At 45.6% G+C, this 25,179-nt stretch overlaps 1 protein-coding gene and 1 pseudogene across 1 annotated transcript; both read left to right on the top strand.

The window, feature by feature from the left end:
- The first annotated feature begins 1,108 nt into the window (after positions 1-1,108).
- LOC135903191 (sulfotransferase 2A8-like) lies at positions 1,109-11,243 on the top strand. The gene is made up of 2 exons (XM_065433593.1): positions 1,109-1,427; positions 9,880-11,243. Exons 1-2 carry the CDS (start codon positions 1,109-1,111, stop codon positions 10,893-10,895), a joined length of 1,335 nt encoding a protein of 444 aa, XP_065289665.1. The 3' UTR covers positions 10,896-11,243.
- A 10,190-nt stretch (positions 11,244-21,433) lies between these two features.
- Positions 21,434-21,613, top strand: LOC135903288 (U2 spliceosomal RNA; annotated as a pseudogene).
- Positions 21,614-25,179: the final 3,566 nt, after the last annotated feature.

Raw genomic sequence — 25,179 nt, 5'->3', positions numbered from 1 at the left:
GCGACAAAATATAAGGTTCCTGTGGTTTTTTCCGCCCCAAAGAAACTGGCTGGCTTGTGCGTTAAAACTGATCCTAACAAGGTAAACAAAACTGACTGTAAAAAGAGACATGCAGCCCCGCTTGTTAAATGTGCCGTGGGAGTCGTATATCAGATAGCTCTCACATGTGGAAAGAAGTACATCGGACAAACCGGCCGTTGTATTAATGACCGATTAGCGGAACATAATCGCGATTTAAAAAATGGCACTGGTTCTCATCTGCCGCATCATTGTAAAGCCTGCGGAGAAGGAAGATTAGGTGTGTGGCAAGGCTGAAAGAAGCAAAGGTTTTAAACAGAACTAAGCACCAGACAGCCCGTGAACCGTTGGAGGCTTACTATATTGAAAGAAACTGTAGCGATTGTGTTAGCGCCCCATCTATCTCGATTTATAAGAATGAAACTGCTTTTTTGATACACAGGCGTGAGATACGTGTGTACCTCACCTATCTTTATCCGCTTTTTGTAAAAATCACGTGCGCATGTGTGGTTCTTGCTACCCATCTTTGTTTGTCTTTATATCCATTCGCATACGCGGTGAATAAACAGTTGGAAGTTGCGCCTGTCCTCTCTCGCTTGCTGTGTGTTGTGTTTTTTCGGTGCTATAACGCTCTTCTGGAAACATGCGCCAACTAGCCCCCCAACAAGTATTACTCAGTTACCTTTCTTCTACAGTGGGCCCCTTTCTTTGTGTTCCTTCTGCAAGACCACCGCCTCTTTCAATGTTAGTCAGCCATATCGCCCTCATCTCCTGCCGCGCTAGGAACATGGGATTCTGTATAAGAAAAGGCCTAGTCCCACGCGAGATCTCCAGCCTGTTTGGTTCTACCAGACCTTCACTTAGCCACGTCAAGAGGATATGCCGAATTTTACGTGCGGAACTGTGGCATCAGGTACGTCTTCTGTACGGTTGGCTGCAATGGATATGTTTTTCCCAGAACTCTGCGAACATTGAAGGCGTGAAACTTCAGTCCTTCAGGCGGCTGGCCGCCCAAACTAGTGAATTCATGCGGAAAAAGACATTGCCAGTACTATCAAAATGTGTTGAAAGAAGAAATCAAGACAGCAGCATGGCGCTCACGGTTCTGGGGGGTACTAGTATCCCGGATGATGTAGTTGCCATCCTTAGGAAGGGCCCGAAGTACAGCATCGAGCCTAGGATTCCAGGGCATGAGCTACTTTCCTTGAATCGAAGGATTGCCGGTAAAGCTGACCCAGAGCACCAGGAAAGGTGCTTGCTAGATGGTGTGGACAGCCTCAACAGGACCGCGCCCATCCACGGAGCTGGACATGACTCGACCACCAAAAGATTCGTCAAGTTCTTCGCTGACCAGAAGCTGCGACTCACCCAAGTGGACAAGCAGGGCGTATTCGTCATCATTCCGTCTGGTATGTTCAACGAGAAGGCTCATGAAGCTGTGCACAGGAATTTCCGGAAGACTGTGGTTAATCTGGGAAAGCTGAAATCTAATGCGGTTTCTCTGTGTGAAAGTATTGGCTTGGACAGAATTGCTAAAGGTATTCGGCTTTGTAAAGGAAATAGCTTACACGGGTTTTTCACGGCGAAAGCACATCAGGGACGAATCCCGTTCAGATGTAACGTGAGTCAAAGAGGGGCTTGGCAGAGCCATGTTAGCGGTTACCTGCTAAGACAACTTAATGGGTTAGATGTCGAAGACCCATTTTCTTGCAGGAACTCTCTCGATGTTGTTAAATTTTTGAATGACAATAAGTCTTCAGGTTATATGTCTTCCATTGACGTTGTTGACCTGTTCTATTCTATCCCACAGACTGAGTAGTTAGCCGCTGCACAGTCGCGCATTGAAAAGAATGGGTCCATTTCCTTCCAGAACTCTGCCGGTGTTTTCTTGGCATTGTAAGAGTATTAGTTGTCATGCGCGGTGGAATTATTAGAAGACCAGCTGTATGTCCAGAAAAAAGGAATTTGCATTGGTTCCTACGTCGCTCCAGTGCTATGTAACATCTTTCTCGCGCAGATGGACAGGTCAATGGTGGATACTTTCGACGAAGCCAAAGTGCTGAAAACTTTTAGATATGTTGACGATTTTTTTATTATTTTAAAGAAACAGGTTTCCTCATCTTACCCACAAATAGTGGAAGAAGATTTATCTGGTTTTAAACTACTTGCAAAAGGTTTGGACTTCACCCATGAGCTTGCCCAAGGCAACAGATTGCAGTTTTTAGACATTGACATCACCCTTAATGACCAAAGCTTTTGCTGGATGTATCATCCTCAGGCACAAAAAGAAGTAATGCCCTATGATTCCTCCCATTCAAAGAAAGTAAAGCGCGCCATTGCTCAGATGTGCCTTGAAGCGTCGCTGAAGAAATCTTGTTGCCATAAGGCAGAGGTAGGCTTTCACACCCAGATTCGGAAGTTGGAAAAAGCAGGCATTCCAACCTTGATCTTAACCGGAGTAGCGGAAGCCTTGCTGCGAAAATTGAAAAAAGAAAGTACAAAGAAAGTCGACCAAGATGACGTCCCCAAAAGCAAAAATAGACCGGCTGTCATCCCGTACACCCATAAGGTAGCGCACAATTTGAAGAATGTAGCGACAAAATATAAGGTTCCTGTGGTTTTTTCCGCCCCAAAGAAACTGGCTGGCTTGTGCGTTAGAACTGATCCCAACAAGGTAAACAAAACTGACTGTAAAAAGAGACATGCAGCCCCGCTTGTTAAATGTGCCGTGGGAGTCGTATATCACATACCTCTCACATGTGGAAAGAAGTACATCGGACAAACCGGTCGTTGTATTACTGACCGATTAGCGGAACATAATCGCGATTTAAAGAATGGCACTGGTTCTCATCTGCCGCATCATTGTAAAGCCTGCGGAAAAGGAAGATTAGGTGTGTGGCAACGCTGAAAGAAGCAAAGGTTTTAAACAGAAGTAAGGACCAGACAGCCCGTGAACTGTTGGAGGCCTACTATATTGAAAGAAACTGTAGCGATTGTGCTAGCGCCCCATCTATCTCCATTAATATGAATGAAACTGCTTTTTTAGATACATGGGCGTGAGATACGTGTGTACCTCACCTATCTTTATCCGCTTTTTGCAAAAACCTCGTGCGCATGTGTGGTTCTTGCTACCCATTTTTGTTTGTCCTTATATTCATTCGCATACGCGGTGAATACACAGTTGGAAGTTGCGCCTGTCCCATCTCGCTTGCTGTGTGTTGTGTTTTTTCGGCGCTATAGCCCTCTTCTGGATACAATCGAAATGCCTACATGGCTTTTATGCATGATGTTCTAGCAAACACTTTTAAAGAGCTTTAAAAGTTGCCTGTGACAGATATCACAATTCGAGTTCATGAGCTGGTCTACTCGAAGCGGCGGACAATACTTGCACAAAGAATTGATATGGCAAATCAACTAATCAACAAAAAGTCACTAATTATATTTCCAACTAACTACATTATGGCCCATATTGCAAGTTACAAATTCTAGCCTTGGAGTTAGCGAGGCGGATCCACCTGAAAGGAATTCTCAGGACGACACCAGTTTCGATATATAAGTTCCCGAATTTCGCGGAGAAATGCATTGGCGTTCGAGTTAATTTGTTAAGAAAACGTCGTTTCATGCACTAAAGCACACAAGTAACGGGAACGCCAGTGTATTTGTCCGCAAAGTTCGGGAATTTATATCTGCAAACTGGTGTCGGCCTGATAATTGGTTCCAAGTGGATCCGCGGTGCGAAGCCCGCTGCTAGAGTTAGTAAATTGCAATATGGGTCATTAGATTATTAGCCAAAAAGGTAATTAGTGAATTATTGTTAATTAGTCGATTTTACATTTCAATTTTTTGTGCAAGTAATGTCCGCCACTTCAAGCAGACCGGCTCATAAACTAGAATGGAGTAATCGGACACAGGCCGATTACCCCATTCCTTTTAAAATTTTTGAAAGTGTTCGCTGAAACACCCTCTCGATTACGAAAAGGCATTTGATTCAGTAGAGATAGCAACAGTCATAGAGAAACCACGTAATCAAGGAGTAGAGGAGGCTTACGTAAATATCTTTAAAAATATCTGCAAAGACTCCACAGCTACCGTAATTCTCCGCAACAAAAGTAGGAAGATACCTACAAAGAAATGGGTCAAACAAGGAGACACAATCTCTTCATTGTTATTCACTGCGTGCATGGAAGAAGTATTCAAGCTATAAAATTTTGACAGCTTAGGGGTAAGGATCAATGGCGAATCTCTCAGCAGCCTTCGGTTTGCAGATAACATTGTCCTATTCAGCAATACTGAGGAGTTTCAACAAATGATTGAGGACCATAACAGAGAAAGTGGAAGAGTGGGGTCGAATATTATTATGCAGGAAGCGAAATGAATGATCAATGGCCTAACAAGAGAAAAAGAGTTCAGGATCGCCAGTCAGCCTCTAGAGTATGCAAACGAATACGTTTAACTAGGACAATTACTCACGAGGGACCCTAATCATGAGAAGAAAATTGACAGATGAATAAAATTAAGTTGGAGCGCATACGGCAGACCGTAGTCAGATCCTTAGTTGAAGCTTACCATTATCACTAAAAATAAATGTGTACAATCAATGCATTCTACTGGTGCTAACATATGGGGCGGAAACTTGGAGACTGACAAAGAAGCTCGAAGACAAGGTAATGACCGCACAAGGAACGATGGAACGAAGTTTATTCGTAACGTTAAGAGACAGGAAGAGAGCGGTGTGGATCCGAGAGCAAAGGGGCATAGCCGACATTCTTACCTACATTAAGGGAAAGAAATAAAGCTGGGCAGGTCATGTAATGCATAGGGTATAAACCGGTGGGCCGTTAGGTTTACAGAATGGATGCAAAGACAAGGAAAATGCCGTCGAGAACAGCTATAGAGAAGGCGGGGTAATGAAATTAAGAAATTAGCAGACGCAAGCTAGAATCGGTTGGCGCAGCACAGGGGTAATTGGCATCGGACGGAGAGGTCTTCGCCCTGCAGTGGACTTAAGACAGGATGATGATACTGATGATTAAACTCTAACTTCAGTTTTTAGATTTATAGAAAAAAGAAATGACCGACATATGACCCTTGTTCAGTATCAATGTTACAATACTCCGAATAATAAATAGAATACTGTCGATGTCAGTCTCTCAATAATCTGGTGTATAACAAACACTACTTGTGACAGATCCCACCCACGTGCCAAGTGTGCCCCCCCTCCCCCACACACACACCATCTCTGGTTGTGCCACTGCTCAAGCCATAACTTGAGGATCATATCTGCAAACATGATGCTCAGTAGGAATGAAAACATCGTCCTCCAGTTCAATGGATAGCACTGGGTTTGCCTCTAAGAATGGGCAACATGGCTCGTTATGGCGAGTTTATCCGCCTTTCAAGGCTAAAAAGAAACAGTTCACTGTTGCCTGTATCTAAGCTTACTAAAAGACGTGAACCTATTTTAACTATAAGGTACGGAATGAAGTTCTTTTTTTGAGAGACTCGACTATTCCTGCAGTTTGAAATTTAGCATCTTAACCTTGAAGGCATCTAATTGTTGCAGTTAGACCACAGTTATTTGTTTGTTAGACCAACTCTCTGTTTTGTATATGGCAGACTGCTTACACGGAAATAAGGCAAGGTTTTATTTCGCAACTTTTTTCTCCGCTAAAAATAATAAAGCGTTGAACACATTTTCATCGGCCACGCAATCAGGAGTGCACAGATCACGCTTGTAACCTCCAGAGGAAGCGTGATTCAAGTGTTCATATGACACAACTCTGAAGCGCCAACTGATATTAGGAAATGCACAGGCATGTCCAAAGCAGAAAGCGTATGCAAGACGCCCCTGCAACTATAGTTGCATACAGTAGCCGTTATACTGTATTCAGATGCATGGCTCACCGCTTGACAAGTCACCGACTTCGTACACATAAGCAGTGGTGTAGTAACGTGGGGGAGGGGGGGGGTGCATGAACCTTGCGTGCGAGATTGGGGCAGCAGTGTCATATATGTCTGAAGACTCCTCTCTTTCTGCCGGTTCCACTGGGCGTAAATGATAAAAAAGATCCGGTTACCAGCCGCCCGAGCTCGTGTATCCTATGTACCAGATGCGTAGTGCCGCAGAATTGTCGGCTGCAGCTTTATCAGCATACTACGTAATAATTACACGAATGTGTGGGCTAAAAAATTTATTCGTTGGATGGTTTCTGTGCCGTCAGTATGTGTACACTGGTAGAGTTATCAGTTTTGTATCGATTGTATAATTTTTTTTTCACCTACGGGGCAGAAACCTGGAGGCTTACGAAAATGGTTCTGCTTAAATTGAGGACGACACAACGAGCTATGGAAAGAAGAATTATGGGTGTAACGTTAAGGGATAAGAAAAGAGCAGATTGGGTGAGGGAACAAACGCGAGTTAGTGACATCTTAGTTGAAATCAAGAAACAGAAATGGGCATGGGCAGGACATGTAATTAGGCGGGAAGATAACCGATGGTCATTGAGGGTTACGCACTGGATTCCAAGGGAAGGGAAGCGTAGCAGGCGGTGGCAGAACGTTAGGTGGGCGGATGAGATTAAGAAGTTTGCAGGAACAACATGACCACAATTGTTACATGACCAGGGTAGTTGGAGAAATATGGGAGAGGCCTTTGCCCTGCAATGGGCGTAACCAGGATGATGATGATGATGATGTATTATTTTTTTATCAGTTTCGCGGTTTTGAATAAAGACACTGTCTCCTAGTCCTCACTAAGCACCTCTTTATCATTTTGTTGTGAAAAACGAGAACAAGGTGAATGCAGGAGCCAACATTTTAACAAGTGGACTTGAATTTTGTTGAACTTCATGTCACAAATACAGTGTTTTGACGTAATAGTTCTGCAGAAACCCTCAAGGTGGAGAGAAGTAACTAATTAAGGGCAATGCAGACATCCACCCTATCGTAGCAATTGCTGCAATGAAAACCCATACGGGTTCCTTGAAAGAAAAGCCTCGCAGTTCAAGAAAGTTTGTCCTTGTCCGGCACTTGAACCGCGGACCTGAATTTCCCTTTATTACTTCTCTCCACCTTGCGGGTTTCTGCAGAACTATTATGTCAAACTCTTGCCTTTGCTTCGAGTTGTTGACAAATTCGACTTCGCCCTGCCATCTGCTAGCAGACTGGTTAACTCAGATGGTAGAGCGGCTGCCCCGAAAATGTGGTGGACTCGGGTTCGAGTCCCGGACAAGGAAGAATTTTCTTCAACTGTGAGGCATTTCTTTCAAGGAACCCCTACGGGTTTCCATTGTAGCAACTGCTACGATTGGGTGGATTTCCGAATTTCTTTTTATTAAAAGGTGAATTTTGTGAGGTTATCTTCCAGTATTCTATCATGTCATGTGCCTTTGTGACCACTAGGAACTCGGTATCGTGCAAAATATGGCCGATAATTAATAATAACATACCAAATAATTGCCTAAGTAGCAAGGGTAGATGAAACATTGTCATTCTGGAATTGAGGACCCAAATCGATAATATTAACTCAACAAAAACTTCTTCTTTTAACAAAATGGTCTTGGGCGCTAGAACAAGCGGTACTTTGGCACTGCGGGCGGCCCAGTATGAGAGTGCCAAAAGAAATATGAACTAGTGCATCCTATTAGGCTCTGTTGGGAGAGACAGAAATTCTTGGCAAGAGTGCCGACCCGATGGCGTGCGTCAGTTTGGAGGCGTTTCACATAAATAAATATGGCAGGAGGTACATAAGTACCCCCTCAGTATCGCTATTTGCTACAGAGGTTGAATTTGTAGGAGCAACCGCTTACTGAGTTGATTGTCTGTTAGTATTTCTTGCCTTTTTCTAGTTTTTTTTTTGTTTTGTTTCCTGTTCCTGTTGATTGCCGGCACGTACATCTGTGACCAAAAGTATACGGACCACAAAGTCACAGAAAAAACTGAATTTGTTCATTACTAACATGCGTAAGCCGAGATTGAAGAGGGTAGCGGAAATTCCGCAATGCCAAGTTTAAACTACAATCTTTAATTTTAACTTATATTCACAGGCATAGGAGAAAATCAGCTTCATCGTGCAAACCTCGTCCGTATACTTTCGCTCACGAGTGTACGTTCATCGATGCGCAACGTCATTTTTCCCAACTGTATCACTCTACTCCAATTCACCTCTGCCTTTCGCCTTACATACGGTGTCCGTCTTCCACCAATAAAATTTAGTTGACAGTCAGTGCTTCTGTCCCGTCCTTGTTGCTTTGTGGTTGGATGTGTTATGGCTGTGATAATATTCAAATCAAGTATGCACGAACTCACCAGCAAGGAAGTGTTAATGTGATTTCTCCACCCGCTACGTTCCAAATTTTGTCCTCGGGTGTTATGAATAATTCTGGTTGGCCCTTCCTAAAGAAGGGGATCACATGTCACACAGCACAGGCAGCGAAATGCGTACAATGCAAGCACTACACGAGTAATATTTACTCACCTCACTCTTGTATCTCACAGCTCCCGGAAGAAGCACTTGAAATTCTTTGCAGACGAAAGTACAGCGCTGCGAGTCACAATTAGTTGCGCTGAATTACGGACTAGCGTACACACTCAGGGATCAGCTGTTCGGCTTCAACAGAGTACTCGTTTTGCCTGTGCCCAACGGCGTGGATTGGATGCATATTTGACAAATATGTAGCTACAGCGTAAAAAAAAAGAGTGCTTGAGTTCGCTTTTCCTTAAGCTGCGGCAGCTTTCGCGTTGCAAGGTTGTAAAAGTAAATTGTTTTACGTAGCGTGGGAGTCCGCTTTTAATAAATGTCGTTTTACAAAATAAACCTGCTATACAGCCCCGGAAAAAGAGAACACGAGAAAGACACCGGGCCAACGAAGGGAGCTTTTCATTGAACTATCCAAAAAACGTCGCACACACGAACACAGCCTCACAAACACAATAAACACGCACAGAGACGCAAGCACCACAGCCGCACGCACACTGTTTCTCCCTCGCAAGCACACACTCTCCCTCTTCGCCTCGCACATACGCACATACACAAACACACTCTCTCTCTCGCAGACACACGCATACAATGCGGATGCACAGATATCCATGCGCACGCAAACATGCACGCATTTGTTCGCACGCAAGCATGCTGAAACATGAACACACGTTTGCACAAGTGCAGTTTCACACGCGCCCCCGCATGCACGTCAAGCATGCCTAGATGCACGTGCGTATACTTGCACGAATATGCGAATGCACACATACACGCACTCGCGCTCATCCAAATGCAAATAGGGAGGCATACGCACGCGCACACATAGACGCGCGCAGAAAACCATACACAGGCTCCGCCAAGACATTCACACGCGTAACGACCCACTCTCCATCCCGGCTCGTAAACCTGTGCATGCAAACGGACTTCATTACACACCCGCTGTCATTACCGTTCCAACGTCAGCAGTAGTAAATCGCTTTACGGTTCGCATTTGGCGCTTCATCAAGTCAGTATGCTCTTTGCCGGGAGGGTTCAAAACGGTTTGCTCCTGTCGTGTGATTTCGCCGCCCATCCCTGACCATAACACTGCTCTAACGCAACATCACTGTTCCACATATGTGATATTAATGTATCTGTTCTTAGAATGGACTGCACCCTCGCTGTATTCAGTTGAAACTTTTGGTCCTGGGTTGATATTTTGAAATATATATTTTTTTCTTTTGCTCATTCAGTTGCGTTTATGTATTGACGTGAAGTTCAGAAGAAGAATGTCCATAATTTCTGGACATGGCCTGTGTTCACTAAATTGAACCTGCCCGTTGCTGAGCAAATAAGTAGCATATTTGTACCTGTAATAAACCAACCTGCCTCTTCACGTTTTCCAGGATTGATATCTTGGGCCAGGGAGATCACCACCATGCCAAGTCGCAGGCCCTACCGTCATGTCATCGACGGTGCGCCGAGGTCCCCACTGGTCGTTCCAGAAGTATTTCGTAAAAGCCTCTCTTTTCGCGCTGCCAAAGGTGACGTCGTCTGGTGCACCTACCCCAAAAGTGGGTCCCATTGGGTTCAGTACATAACGCAATTAATCCTCAAGGAAGGAAAACCCATCAGCTCCTACGGCGAGTTCGCCCGCAACTACCGGGCAATCGAGTATGTGGAGACTGATGGCTGGGAGTCGCCTCTACCCGTGAGACTCTTCATGACGCACCAGCCACTCAGCCGAGAGAATATGAACAAAGAGGCCAAGTACATATACGTCGCTCGAAACCCATGGGACGTCTGCGTCTCGCAGTTTCGCATGACGACCGACCTAAGCAGCTACCAGTTCGAGGACGGCACATTCGACGAGTTCTTCGAACCCTTCATCGAGGGAGACTTGGGCTTTGGGAGCTACTTTGACCACGTGGCGTCAGCGTACGCCATCAGGGACGAACTAAACTTGTTCTTTGTGACTTATGAAGAGCTCAAAAAGGACAATATGGGCACAGTTTTGAGATTGGCTAGCTTTATCGGGGAGAGATACGAGAGGGCTATGCTGGAAAACTCGCAAATGCTACAAGATATCCTAGAATGGTCCAAACCAGAACACATGAGGAAAGTTGTCGTGCTTAATTTCAGAGAAAGCGAGACACCGGAATGGAACAATCTTTTTGTTAAGATCAATGTGACGAGCAAGGAAGGCTATGGTGGAGACAGTACAAAGTACGCGTTGGTAAAAGAAGCCAAAGTGGGAGGCTGGAAAGAATACTTCACACCTGACTTGCTTGCCCGTTTGGAGAAGAAAATACAAGAAGAAGGGGACAACGCATCTTTTCTTGAGTTGTGGGAAGACATTCGAAAAGAAGCGTTCACGTTGTCCCCTGGCTCTTCGGTGTACCAGCACTTCTCAGTACCTTAGTCCCTAAGCCCAACCTTCTATTTCAAACCTCGAAAAAGGGAAATGGATGGTGGTAGGTGTGTAAACGCCTTTATTTTACTCAGATCGTCGTCCAAAAAGCGTCCACTAGGCCGGCCGGATCCGTTCTGGGAAACGAAACTGCGAAGCAATCTCATTGCCAGAAGACTCCACGCAACCAAGCGCTGGGTAGAGTAAAGTGGAGACTGAGCTAAAGAAGAGCCGTCTCCCCAACAGAATGGTACCAAGATTGGTAGAGAAGACATCCTCTGCGTCTAAGTTGGTAACGCATCTTCTGCACCAGGGAATTCAGGCCAAAGTCTATCAACGCGTTTTTTAAGGGTGTTCTGGTAAAATAAAAGTGACCACTTCGCGGTGCCGCAGTTTTCATGTGCAGTTGCAGTTCACTTTCTCAACGAAGTCACGCGAAACCAAAAATCGAAGTACTAGCAACTATTTCCATGGTGCCTCGACAATCGCAGTGTCATCTTTCCCTAAAGTAGCTTTAGTAATAGGCTCGATGACCAGGCGTCTGAGTGGAGTTCCATTCGGAGTGGATGGGTGCTCATCTGGCGTGCCGTGACGCAAAGATGACGTCACCTTCGATATGCCTGAACATCGGAGCGGCTACGAAGTTGATGACGGTTCGGCGGCAATTCGAGAAGAGCATGCCTATAATAACTTCCTTTTATTGAAACAAATACCAAAACGGTAATATGCAGTCCGGCACAGGAATAGCGCCTGTCACTCCGAACGTAAAACTTCGTTGCGAGCGTGACCGAGTCGACAATGATGGGATCATGAGTGAAAACGCTTTGCTCTAATGCTGGAGAAGCACGGCTCTCTACTTCGAACGCGAATACCCTGTGCTTATCGTAATAAAATCAAAAGGTTCGTATATCACGTCATCTGTGTTGGCAGCCGACGTTTTGCGCTCAACCTAGGACTAGCGCAGCGGGGTATGGACAGGGTGATCACATTTAAATTTTATAGAACTTGTAAATCTTGCCCGTGCAAGACTGGTTACTTATAGTCATTGAGCTGGATCGTTCAAAGAAGCGGACAATACCTTCACAAAAAATCGAAACGTATTATTAGTTGAAACTTCCCTAATTATTCGCACCTGGTGCAAATGCTCTAATTTAGGATGTATCTGGTGAATTCGTAAGGTACATCCACTTAGGACTAATTTCAAAGATGATCTGTGTATGGATATGTTCGCCATCAAAGTAGCAGAAAAAATGCACTGCTGTTTTTATGAAATTTTTTTAAAGAAAATGCTATTTTATGCATTGACGCACAAAAGTAACCGCAACGCCGATGTATTTTGTCGCAAACTTCAGCAATGGTGCCAACATGGGAATTAATTCTAAGTGGATAAATCTTGCTAACTCGCCGCTGCAACTCGTAGATTTGTATATAAGCCGTAAACCATTTAATCCAAGTACTTTCTATATAAAATCTATATAAATATTTTTTTTATAAAAATATAAATTTCGTCCGTCAACCGAAGTAAGAAATGAAAAAAAAGGTGTTTTTCAAAACAGCTTCACTAGTTCACAGCCCCGTTAAAAAAGTTTGGAGTGGTCATGGCATTACGGTAAATGAAGGAAAATCGATATTTAACGGCGAGCGTGTTATAATAGGCCACACACACACACTAAATGGAAATGCAGAGCTAATACTTAGTTACAAAAGATTTTAATCAATTATTACAATGTGCGCAATAGACAAAAAATCACGTAAGAAATTTTTTTCAGAAAAATGAAAACCTGAATGCTATCTTTTTACATCTGGAACAAATGTACTGAATACAAATAAGATACAGTATAGAAATAGACTTGCTACAAACAGCCACATACAACCAAATGGAAAAATTAGACACAAGCCTACACAAGAGTATCCGTTTGACAATGAGACAAACCATATAATAAAAACAAGTGCTAAGTAATTCAAATCGCATAGTTCATCATCACTGTGTCACTGCGGATATTCTGATATGAACGACAAGTCAGTATGCTTAAGGTCATAATGAATTAAAGGGGAAGGAAGAGTGTAAGACAAGCCCTTATTTCCGCAGTTTTATCGTAATTTGTCTACTTCCCAGTTTTGTCCATGAGGCGTGGGATGATTTAAATGCCTAACTCGTAAATTTGCTGAAATATGCAAACTTGTAATGTTTTTACGAGTGTCCAATTTGATTGCATGCTTAACGTATACTTCTATATCTGATATACCTTAACTTTTAATTTGTGTCTTACCAGTAGTCACGTACGTGGCAGAAACCTGGAGGATTACGAAAAGGGTTCTACGTAAATTGAGGACGACGCAACGAGCTATGGAATGAAGAATGATGGGTGTAACATTAAGGCATAAGAACAGAGCTGATTGGGTTAAGGAATACACCCAAGTTAATGACATCTTAGTTGAAATCAAGAAAATGAAATGGGCATGGGCCGGACATGTAATGAGGAGGGAAGATAACCGATGGTCATTAAGGGTTACGGACTGGATTCCAAGGGAAGGGAAGCGTAGCAGGGGGCGGCAGAAAGTTAGGTGGGCGGATGAGATTAACAAGTTTGCAGGGACAACCTGGCCACAATTAGTACATGACCGGGGTATTTGGAGAAGTATGGGAGAGGCGTTTTCCCTGCAGTGGGCCTTACCAGGCTCATGATGATAATGATACCTTAAGTACTCCTGAACTGCAGAATAAAACGTCAGTAGATGTCGCAAAATGAGTCTTTAAAATATGCCGAAAACAGTTATTATTAATGCCAAGTACATTTTGTTAGGTTAGTGACCGTCGCTGTACTCCATACTTGTTGGTAGTAGTTTAAACGAGAGTTAAAGGGCTAGTGATACAACAGAGTCCTGATTTCTTTTGGAAGCAAGTATATCGAATCCGACCAATTACAACTGTTGCCTGAAATAATTTTTGCAAGACATGTCTTACATGGCAATCTCAGTTCATATTCGCTGAAAAGAAGCAATTGCTAGGATAATTAGTCGTTTCGTATTGTTTGGTGATTATGTGCTTCAGTTTCTCGTGCAAATAGGGTCCGCCTCATTGAATAATCCAGCTCGATGGAGAATTATGCTATCAGCAAGAGACAATCTTAAATATGACCATCCGGCATATGGATGGCATAATTGCACACTCTTTGGCTTTTCAAGCACCGAAAACAGCAGCACCGATCATCGACAAGACGCTTCATGGTCGTTGCATATTTCAGCCTTCGTGGCCAGAGGCAGAGATCTCCGCACTGTTTCTATTTCACCAGGGCCATATCGTCACGTGCGTATACAGCCGTCAGGTGTATCTGGTTCACGTCCGTTGCCTCGTCTGAGGTAGAGTCGGGAAGAGCGTTTCTACACTGCCTGAGCATGTGCGCGAATGCCGCCATGTCTCTATACGAGGGGCACGTGCCCTGGGGTACGTGCCCCTCGTCATCTGGATAGAAAACGTATACCTCGCAGTCTGTGTCAGCAGGTGTTTGGTGTGTTGGTGCACCATGTACCCGAGCACGTGAGGGTTGGAACCTCCAGCGTGTAGCCGTGCGTGGCTTATCCATGTCTGGGAAAGGGGGGATCCTGGCGGTTGAGCCAATGCTGGATGTTCAGACCTCTAAGGCCCCCCCTCGTAGGCAAGAAACCTCTTCGGCTTCTACTTCACATAGACGGCACCTCCAGACTGACCCATCTGGAGGAAACCGACAGTCGCCTTTTCTTGTCCTCCTCTTCAATCTTTCTCTCTAGCCTTCTCATCTTTTATGCCTTCTTGTGCCTTTTTTTTTACTTCCGAATTTCTTGGCGGCAAGGGTTAACCGTTTATAATATTACTACACGCGGGTGGCATGTGATTGTTCGAACGAGGCGCGTGTACACCATCACTCGGGAAAAGAGAAGGTAGAACGAACTGGGTTCACGCAGTGAATCTAACCGGTCAGTGCTGCAACCGCCACCGCTGTGCCACACTCCGTCGCAAGCCTTGCCGCTAATCGAATGTGTCTCTCTGTTATCAATTTTGGCTTGACGAATCAAGTGTTACTTGAAGGCATAGCAGTGGCCACGCTCCGGTCAGTGACAGACGACCACGTCACTGCTTTTGCAGCCGACGCGTCTCCAGATCCTCCTGATTACCCGCAGGATGCCTTGAACCTCGACGGCCTATTATGTCCCATGGGCCCTCCGGACCTCGCACTTGACCAAGCAGCCGCTCTATATCGCCTTTTGCTTTCCTACCGCGGCATATTTGACACTGACAATCGAGCAATTTGTCAGACGTCCCTTATTAAGCATCGGAAAAACACTGGTGATGCTGGTCCCATTCACCGCCGACCATATCGCGTGTCCACGGCAGAGCGGCAAGTTATCCAGCAGGAAGTAAACAAGATGCTCGCCAGAGGCATTGTTGAGGCCTCATCGAGTCGTTGGGCGTCGCCGGTCCTGCTCGTCAAAAAGAAAGACGACACGTGGCGTTCCTACGTTGATTACCACCACCTAAACCGAATCACTAAAATACCCTTTACCATGAATCGACGACGCTCTTGGCTGTCTTCATGGTGCCAAATACTTTTCGTCCATCGACCTTCGATCTGGTTATTGGTATATTTCCATCGATGAGCAAGACCGAGAAAAGACCGCTTTAGTCCATCCAGATGGCCTCTACCAATTCAAGGTTATGTCTTTCGGTTTATGCAATGCCCCCGTCACGTTCGAACGGATAATGGACTCTCTGCTTCAAGGTGTCACATGGTCAACTTGCCTTTGTTACCTCGACGACGTCCTTGTGTTTTCTCCTACATTTCTGACCCACCTTGAGTGCGTCGCCGCAATCCTTGACGTCTTCCGCAAGGCTCGGCACCAAATAAACTCATCGAAGTGCCACATGGGACACCGAAGTGGCAGTCTTCGGTATATAAGTTAGGTTATAGTGACGATGCATAGCTGGCCTCTGCAGGTTTCCCGGAACATGTAGCGTCCCGTTGTTAGACTCGGTGGTGGGTGGCTATGACTGCTGCCGACTTTTGAAACCATGTTATGGCAGAAGCGTTTTCCCGACTTCCATATCGGCCTCTGAAAAGAGGTCGCAGCGATACACCTTTTTCATTTGCCCTCGGAACCAACCAACCTAGACCATTTCCCACATTACCACGTCTTGCATAGTGAATGAACAAGTACGCATAAGTTCATCCACTTTCTTGGTGACGGAATGCCCTGTACAAAAATTGGCAAAGGATGCAAACCCTTTAAAATGACCAGCGGAGATCTGTTAATAGAATTAAGGAACAAAGAACAACTGCAAAAGCTGTCCGAACTCGCCAGTATTGGTGAAACCTAAGTCACGATTACTACCCATCGTTCATTAAACACCTGCAGGGGCGTTATCTCAGAGGACGATCTCCTCAGCTTGAGTGAAGAGGAACTGCTCGAGGGGCTTGAAGAACAAAATGTCAACACAGTTCGAAGAACTACAATCCAAAGAAGAGATGAACAACTCCCCACCAAATATGTAATTCTTACATTTGGTACTACCATGCTTACCCCCTCTCTCGACGCAGGATATCTAAAGACCAATGTCAGACCATGCACACCGAACCCAAGGCAGTGCTTCACGTGCCAGAGGTTTGACTTAATCATGTAGGGGCAAAGAAACATGCATCTTAATCATGTAAAGGCAAAAAAAAACTTGCGCGGAATGCAGTGCCAGCGACCATCCCTCTGAAAACTGCAACGCTTCCCCACGCTGTTTCAACTGAGAAGGGGATCATCCAACAGATTCACGATCATGTCCCTGTTGGAAGGAGGAGGTGATTGCTTTCACAGTAAAAGACAAGAAGCAAGGAAGAGGCTTTCACTCTTACCTCAAATAAGCTATGCAAATGTGGCGCGGCACGGGGCAGCACCACATCAGTCTCAGGAGTCTACAGCATTCACAGTCAGTGTGTCACGGCGTGTCATCTGTTCGCAGTCGGTGCGAAGTCGTCGACGGGGTATACAAGCCGGTTGGTCGTTCCGTGCTCTAAGCGAACACAGCAAAGGAGTCAGAGTCGGCAGGTAGAGAGAAAAACATATTTATAGGCTGATAACTACACACAATTTAAACCAAACACAAAAAACACAAGCACACTAACACACATGCGTTTAATGTAGATCAATGGTGAAGACGAAATAAATGCAACGAACAGCCAACAGTAAATATAGAAATTACAACTACACAAAACACACTTAATGGTGGTCAGCTAAACAGAGTTCAAAAGAAAACAAATGATGACATACGCATGGCCGGGCAGCAGCAGCGAGTCCATAAATCGTCGAGTCAACGAGAGAGCTTTCCTGAAGAACGGTGCCAAGCCAATCTTGTTGCGATGGATGCGATTGCTGGGCTGGGTTTCCCGGAAGTCTAGGTCTGTCGTCTACCCTCGAGCAGGTTGAGCTACCTTTAGGGGAACTACCGTGAGCTTCATTGCCGACGTTGTTTTGTGGTCTGTTACGTCTACTAGTAACTCGCAGTTCAGACGCGGCTAGGCGGCCCAGGCAATACTGGACGGCACTAGCTCCTTGACGTTTCTCAGGAGAATGTAGGCTCAGCTTCTTCACTAGCTTAGCTCAGTCTTAAGCCTGCGTTTAAAGAACTTCTTCTCTTAGTTCCCTGTGTTGGGGAACGGCAGATATTGGTGACGATCCAATCAAGTTGACCCAATTATATCCCGGCTCCTCACAAGGTCTTGGCCGCGCCCCTTTTAATAAGGGGTGAGGAAACGGGTGATTCCCCCCTGCTGTTAAAGTTCGCGCACTTATATTGCAACACGCACGCACAGCTTTGACTCCGTGGCGGGCCTCTATTGTTTATTCACAAACACAGGAGAAACGACGGCAGCCGGCCATACGGCGCTGTTGGCACACATACACTGTCAGCAATTCGTGGACACAGGATTGCACAAAGACACCACATATTTCGAAGTATTTGCACCCCTGCTTTCTTAGCAAGCTTCTTAATGCGCGCGCGAGGCTGAGAGTACACAGGGTTGCCTGCAAAAAAGCCGTCGGGGAGTCACGGTCGCGCCGACGACAAAAAGAAAATGATCTCTAAATCTATCTTCTACTTTTTTCTGCCGCTTGCCCGAGTGACCAGCAATAACCGTCTTGCTCACCGGTTCCTTTTCCGACGACCTTTTCGAGCCCGTTGATCGGTGCTTCGCCGAATCGAATAACGCCGCACCGTGACAACTGCCCCCTTTTTCAGATATAAAATAATATTCGCTTTCACTGGTGGCATTTTCGAGAAAAAAAGTGATTCACCGTTTCATGTATAGAAAACGCTATACACACAATATAAAATGTGTACTACACCAAAAAAAGTTAAATCAACAGAGAACTGCACGCCTATGTATACAACACGAACATCTCCAACTGTAGAATAACCTTATATTCGGCTCAAGTAACTGCCTCATACATTCTCGCTTCCCTTATTGTGGGTGACCGTGAACTGATACTCCTGAAGTAGTAAACTGTATCGAAGTACCCGACCGTCAGTTGTTTCGCGTGTCGGATGTAGCTCAGTCGTTGGTGGTTGGTTCTAACGAAAAAATGACCGCCTTACAAGTACATGGAGAATTTAGCCCCCCCCCCCCCCCCCCCCCTTCCAGACCAGCGCCACACACTCGCACTCCACTGTGTTGTAGGCGGCTTCCCGAGGAAGCAGCTTTCGGCTGGCATAAGCTATGCGGTGGAGATTTTTCTCGTAGGTTTGCATGAGCACCGCTCCCAGACTCGTGTCCGATGCGTCTGTACGAAGGATGAAGAGCTGGTTTAAATTCGGGACTCGCAATATGTGGTCTATGAAGATCTGGCGTTTGCGTTCCCGAAACGCTTCTTCGTATGCTGGTGTCCATTTGACAGAGTTTCTCTTTCCCTTCCGGGTTATTTCCGTGAGTGGAGCACTGATTTCAGCGTAGTTTGGGATGGATTCCCGATAGTACCGGGTCAGTACGAGAAAGGCGCGTACCTGCCGCTTTGTTGACGGGCGTGCTGCAGCTTCAATCTTGTGCAGCGTCCTCACAAGTGCTTGCAGTTTGCCTCGTCAAACTCGACGGCCCAGGAAGTCTATCACCTCCATCTCAACCTCACACTTACTGGGGCGCACTGTTAACCCGTCCGCCACGATGCTCTTGAAAAGTAGCTCCAAGGACCTCAGATGTTCTTCTCACGTTTCGGTGGCCACCAGGTGACATCGTCATAGTAGTGTTCTACACCGGGTACACCTTCCGCAACCTTGCGCATCAATTTTGCCCACACCGCAGGGGCCAAAAGGCATAAACGGAACTGATAGAGTCCAGATATTGTTGAGAAGGCCATCACGTCTCTGATCGTGGTGATCTACTTTCTTGGGGGCATAAACGTCCGATGCCTGTAGTCTGTTATTAGAGGCCGCTTGGCAGTTGTAGGATCTGTGACACTTTCCACCGCACGTAAAACAGACGACGGCCGCGTTCGCCGCGGGTTTGTTGCGACACAGCTGGGGTGCGTGGTTTCCGCGATTGCAGAGGTAACAACGCGGCAGGGGCGGGCGGCCGTTTCCTCTCTTTTCAGTTTCCTGTCTCTCGGCTACGACTGGATGACCTTTCTTTGTTTTCGCGAGATTTGCTCCACACTGAGCTTCAAGGAATTGGTCTGCCAGCTCTAACATATCGTCCAAATTGAGATCCTGCCTTCTTCTCCTTTAGGTGAAGCGACAAATTCAGACCACAATCGTGCAAAAATCTCTTTCTAATCAGCAGTGCGTGAAGGGAGCTGTACTCGGTATTGAGTTTGGAAAGCTCGAGTCATCTATCAAAATATAGACTTACCCGAGCTGCATATCGGGTTGCCATTTGAGCCCCCACTGGTTTCTCGTTGTTGAACCTGCCTTGATACCCATCTGCTGTGAAGCGACAGCACCTCAGACGAGCGGTCTTCACTTCTGTGTAGTCCGCTTCATTGTCCTGCTGTAAACGTCCTTAAACGCTAAGCGCTTCTCCGCCTAAACAGGTCCAAAGGGTGATCGACCACTGGCCTTCGGGCCACTTCTCGCCTCTTGCGATACTCTGAAAGCGCCGGATAAATGCCTCCAAACCGTCCCTTCTTTCACCGAAGGAGACGAGAAGCCTGCTAGTGTTTATTCGTAAATTGTGCTCTCCCAGTACTTCTAGGTACTCGCTGCTAGCCCTGCTTCCGTTGCCACTTTGATTAAACTGAATCATTAATTATAACAACTGTAATTTCCTCTCTCCGGCTTTCTTCAGTGCCAAAATATTTGCAAGTCGTTTCGGTAGTAATCAAATACGTATTTATGGTGTAGGCGGTTTCTCTTTGTTTCTTTTCTTGGAAACGCGCATGTGAACAATGTTTTTGTATTCAACGTCATTTGCCACTTCTAGCACCACCTTGTAATACTGTTACGGGGTTGTTGGGTGTATAGAAGATTACATTTACAATATATATACAAAATGAGTCTGAGTAGTTAAGAGGGTGAGCACCAACAACCCGAAGCAGCCAGCGTCTTGCGGTCTACTGCTTCCTTTCTTCGTTCATCCTTCCGTAACAGGAGCCCCGGGTGGCGAAGCGCCGTCTCGGTGCATGGTAGGCGAAGAACTACGAGAGAAGTATGGCTTCAGCCGCGAAACGTGGACGACGTCAACAGGCGGCAGTCTTGGGGATGGATCAAACTGTAACGGCGCGATCTCGTAATTGACGCCGTTAACATGACGTAGGACTTCATAGGGCCCTGGGTAACGAGAGGGAAGCTTCTGGGAGAGGCCGACCCGATGACATGGTGACCAAAGCAGCACCCAACTACCTGGGGTGAACTGAACAACGCGACTGCACCGGTAGTAACGCTCTTTTTGCAGATGGTTCGAGGCTACTAAACGAGATCGGGTGATTTGACGCGCCATGTGAGCGCGACCGATGACTTCGCGAGCATACTCAGTATTAACGCGGGACACAGAAGGTAGGATGGTGTCAAAGGGCATTGTGGAGTCGCGACCATACAAATGATAAAAGGGTGAATATCCTGCGGTGTTACGTCGGGACGAGTTATACGCGAATGTCACGTAGGCCAGCGTGGCGTCCCAGTCGTGGTGATCGTTGGAAACGTACATTGACAGCATCTCTATGAGTGTTCGGCTGAGACGTTCCGTAAGACCGTTCTGTTGTAGGTGGTAGGCAGTGTACAGCTTGTGCTCAGTGGCACAAGAGCGGAGGAGCTCGTCCACAACTCGAGACAAAAGCGAGCGGCCGCGGTCTGTAAGTAACTGTCGAGGTGGACCGCGGTGGAGAATGATGTCGTGAAGGAGGAAATCGGTGACATCTGTTGTGCAACTAGACAGGAACGCCTTTATTCTCACGTAACATGGACGGTTTCCATTTCTTTCCGCCTTGCGGTCCTGCCGGACACCATGCTCACGTCACCGCCACCACGGGAGAGCCGAGGGAAAGCAAAGGAAATGCGCAAGCGCTTAGAATGCCGACAAAGAGACGGCGGTGGGCACGTAGACATGGCAGACGCGGGTAAAAGTGTTGTATCTGCATTGATCAGCTTAACATCTCTTACGGGTTGTATTTGGATCTAAGATATTAAACTTACTTTTCCTAGTTGGCGGAGTGCTTAAAGCCTGCTTCACCTCCACCGTGGATCGGTCCGGTAATGCACTATTTTCTGGATCGGCCCACGCAAGGGGAAAAATTCCCGATCGACACGGCTCGAGAGAAGCACTAAATTTTTCCCAGGACCTAGCCATACACGGCTTCGCTGTAAAAAGAGAGGTGGGCGCGAATTGTGGCCGTGAAATATTACGTTCAGGAGCACTTCGTTGCACGTTTTGTTCTGCACATACACACAGAGAGTATGTCAACCATTGTATTGTTACTTTATTGTCAGACCGTTTGTCTAGGGATGATAGAAAAAAGCTAACACTCGCCTAAGATTGACAGAAAAACAAAGCTAATTATAGTTAACGCTTCGGAGCAATTACGGCCGAGTCTCTCCTTCACAGGGAAGAGGAGCACGAAAGGGACCGAATATTTATGCGTTCAATGATGCAGAGTGCGCCTGTATATATCGGACAGATTAACGCGCTTCCGTTTGGTCGAGTTTGTTGTCCATTGAATATATAATGGCCCTAAGAGGTGACTTCAAGAGAGCCACTACTGTGTCATGATTACACCAGAAGAATGCCAGTCATTGACGCAAGTATACATGTGATGAACCACCAAGGCGTTCGAGCTTGCCTTGCCTTTCCTGGCATTTTTCCTGGTTTTTTATATATATAAAGGTTCTAAGCGCAGCAAGCGCGGCATTTCTTGCAGAGGCGTTGCTAGGCGAGGTAGACGTACTTTAACGTGAGCTTCAGATGGCTTAATACCGAAAGTATATTAACTAAACTTTTTATTAGTGCCTTATGGGGAGCTGTTTAAATGACGAATTTAGAGGCAGCCACACCTTAACGCATCGTGATTTTTAAGGATCTTGAAAATTGCAACTAATTCTACACATTTATCATCGAATTTAAACCTTAAATTCAAGCACTATCGAAACCGAGCGTTCCGAGAGCGTTGAAAATGCATCCCGGCTATGAAATCAGAGCGAGACGTCTCGTCACGAGAAGCGTGGGAAAATTTGAAACCGAACGCCTCGGCACCCTATGAGACGGCGTGCTTTGCCTGGCAAGCGAGTACCGCTGTGTGTCGGTTCAGGATCATGTTGCGGCACAAGCCTGAGCCATCTTGCATCTTGCGCGTCTTTGCCGTCCCAAGCGTTGCCGGACGGCCTCAATCTCTGAATTGTCTTTATTTGGCCTTCAGTTTCGACTATGGATAACTCAAGTATACATGCCATTTTCTTTTATTTCTAAAGAATGGCTATGCCATAAATTTTCAGGCCCTCCAAGCTTTCCCCATCGACAACTACTCCCAACAGTAAATAATAAAAAAAGTTGGTTAACACGTTTATCTTTACTTTGTCTTTTCAGAGCAAGTTAAGCAGTGGCAATGTATTTTTGACTTACCGTGAAGCTCGTATGTGAATACAATAGGTGTCCCAGGGTCACAGCCTTTTAATAGGAAATCTGGGTTGTCCAAAAAAATACACCCAGTATATTCGTTATTCCTTCGACCTTAGGCAAGTGTTCGTTTTATATTGACCATTCACCACCCGTTCCCGACAGGTTTTCATCGAACATTGGACCAGTCTGGGGTCAGGATGCCGTGATCTTTCTGGGGCTTGTGCAGCTGTCTGAAAATTGCCTCGATGAGCTTCGATGTAACTGTCGTCCATCGGCCATTGATGAATGACGGGGTTTCGAGCAAAAGCGTCCCATTGCGGATAAAAAAGCGGGCAAGCTCATATACTGTACCATGTCGTAGCGCCTTTTTTTTATTGATATGACATTAGGAGATGTTGGCGCACAGTTTAAGGCGCCAGCTACTCCTCATCTCTTGAGTGGTTCCGTCACACATCGTACAAGGTTCAAGGTTACATATCAAATAGCCTTTTCACACAAGCACCATGACTTATCACGCAGCGTTTCCACAGGAACACTATGACGTACGGAACACATGGTACATACAAAATACAATGTATATGTCTCTACACTTATGTAGATGAAAGTCTCAAAAGTACAAAAGATATTTCCGCCTAATAACCCATTGTCTAGTCAGCGGGTGGTACATACATCACGTAAATGCATTATCACATACAGTCACAACAGAACAGTCAACATAACATAATTCACAAACAGATGGATATACAGAGTGACAATGAAATGAAGAGAACAATGAAAGCGCTAATAACTTCCAGCAATGCCGCTGTCTTCAAGAAAACTCTTTAGTGCTTTTAAAGCACTCTTCTGCAAGGCCGTTGTTGGCCAAGGGCCCAAAATTTTCCTTAAACTAAAAGGTCTGCGGTCTAATTTAATTAGCGCTGATTTAAGTCGGCTTCTTGGTGTGTCGTGATGTGGGCAATCTAGAAGGAGGTGATATATATCTTCGTCTACAAATCCACAATCACATTCGGGGGTTTCCGCACGGCCAATTCTGTGTAAGAAATGCTTTGTGTAGGCAGTGCCTAGCCTTAATCGATGAATAAGGGTTTCCATAGTTCTATCTAATGACAATGAAAATTTGAATTCAATAAATGGATCAATATGGTATAAGTCCGAGCTCTTAGAATTCTGGTCAAACCAAGTGTTTCTAGACATTTTGAGAGACGTTGCCCTTATAATGCAGCGCAATTCATCCTTTGATATTGGGAGCGGAGATGTATCATCTTTGAGATGTGCTTGTCGTGTTACTTCATCGGCTGCTGTGTTGCCAGGAATGTCACAATGCCCTGGTATCCACTGGAATGCTATTGCATGTTTCGCTTCGCTTGCCTTTGTGAGGTTTTTAAGTGTTTCATATATTATACTGTCACTGAATGTTTTCCCCTTTGTGTTGCAGAGTGATGTTAGAGCCGCCTGTGAATCACTGAAAATTACCCATTTTTGCGCATCTCTTACTGACAATATAAATTTTATCGCACCTACGATTGCGAACAGTTCAGCCGTTGTAGACGAAGTCGCACGAGTTAACTTAAATGATTCTTGTTTGAGGAGGTGTGGTATAATGAATGATGAAGTTGAAGAGGTTGCTGTACTGGAGCCATCTGTATAGACGTGTGTGTATCCTGAATACCGCATATATATCTGGTACAGCGCTAGTTGTTGAGCAGCTCGAATGAACATGTCTCTTTTGCTGAATATCCCATCTACTGACAATTCGATTTTTGGAACTGTAAGCAGCCATGGAGGATATTCGATGTCTGAGTTCCAAAATTCATTTCGTGGCAATATGTGAAGATTTTCTTGAATTTCTATATGAACATAACTTCTATCTCGTTTCATTATGTCTAGAGCCAATGGGTGGTTTTTATGCTGGTTTGAAGACGGAAATAATGCCGGCATGTTTCTGTAGTTCGCATAACTGGAAATGGTGATTGGCGGGCCTCAGCTATTACAAGAGAACTAGAAGTCGCTCGTGGAACTCCTAGACATAGGCGTAGTCGTCTAGCTAAAAGTCTTTGAAGTCGCTCTTCTGAAGTGTGGGAAAGTCCGTGTAAGATGGGCGCGGAATACGCAACTTTTTGTCGTATTAATGCATTGTAAACAGTCAGCATGGACGATACTGATCCGCCCCATGATGTGCCTGCAAGTCTGCAAAGTACAGCCACTACGGCATTGACCTCGTTTTCGAGTTTCTTTATATG

Source organism: Dermacentor albipictus, chromosome 2 (genome assembly GCF_038994185.2).
Source record: "Dermacentor albipictus isolate Rhodes 1998 colony chromosome 2, USDA_Dalb.pri_finalv2, whole genome shotgun sequence".
Classification (NCBI taxonomy): domain Eukaryota; kingdom Metazoa; phylum Arthropoda; class Arachnida; order Ixodida; family Ixodidae; genus Dermacentor; species Dermacentor albipictus.
Note: the sequence above shows the minus strand (reverse complement) of the source record. Positions and strands in the feature narration are given on the sequence as shown.

Bases quoted from the DNA above. Each gene is read 5' to 3' on its own strand.
- LOC135903191 (XM_065433593.1), top strand. From the start codon at position 1,109: ATGGCGCTCACGGTTCTGGGGGGTACTAGTATCCCGGATGATGTAGTT. The intron at 1,428-9,879 runs GTATGTTCAACG...CACGTTTTCCAG, and splicing joins ATTCGTCATCATTCCGTCTG to GATTGATATCTTGGGCCAGG.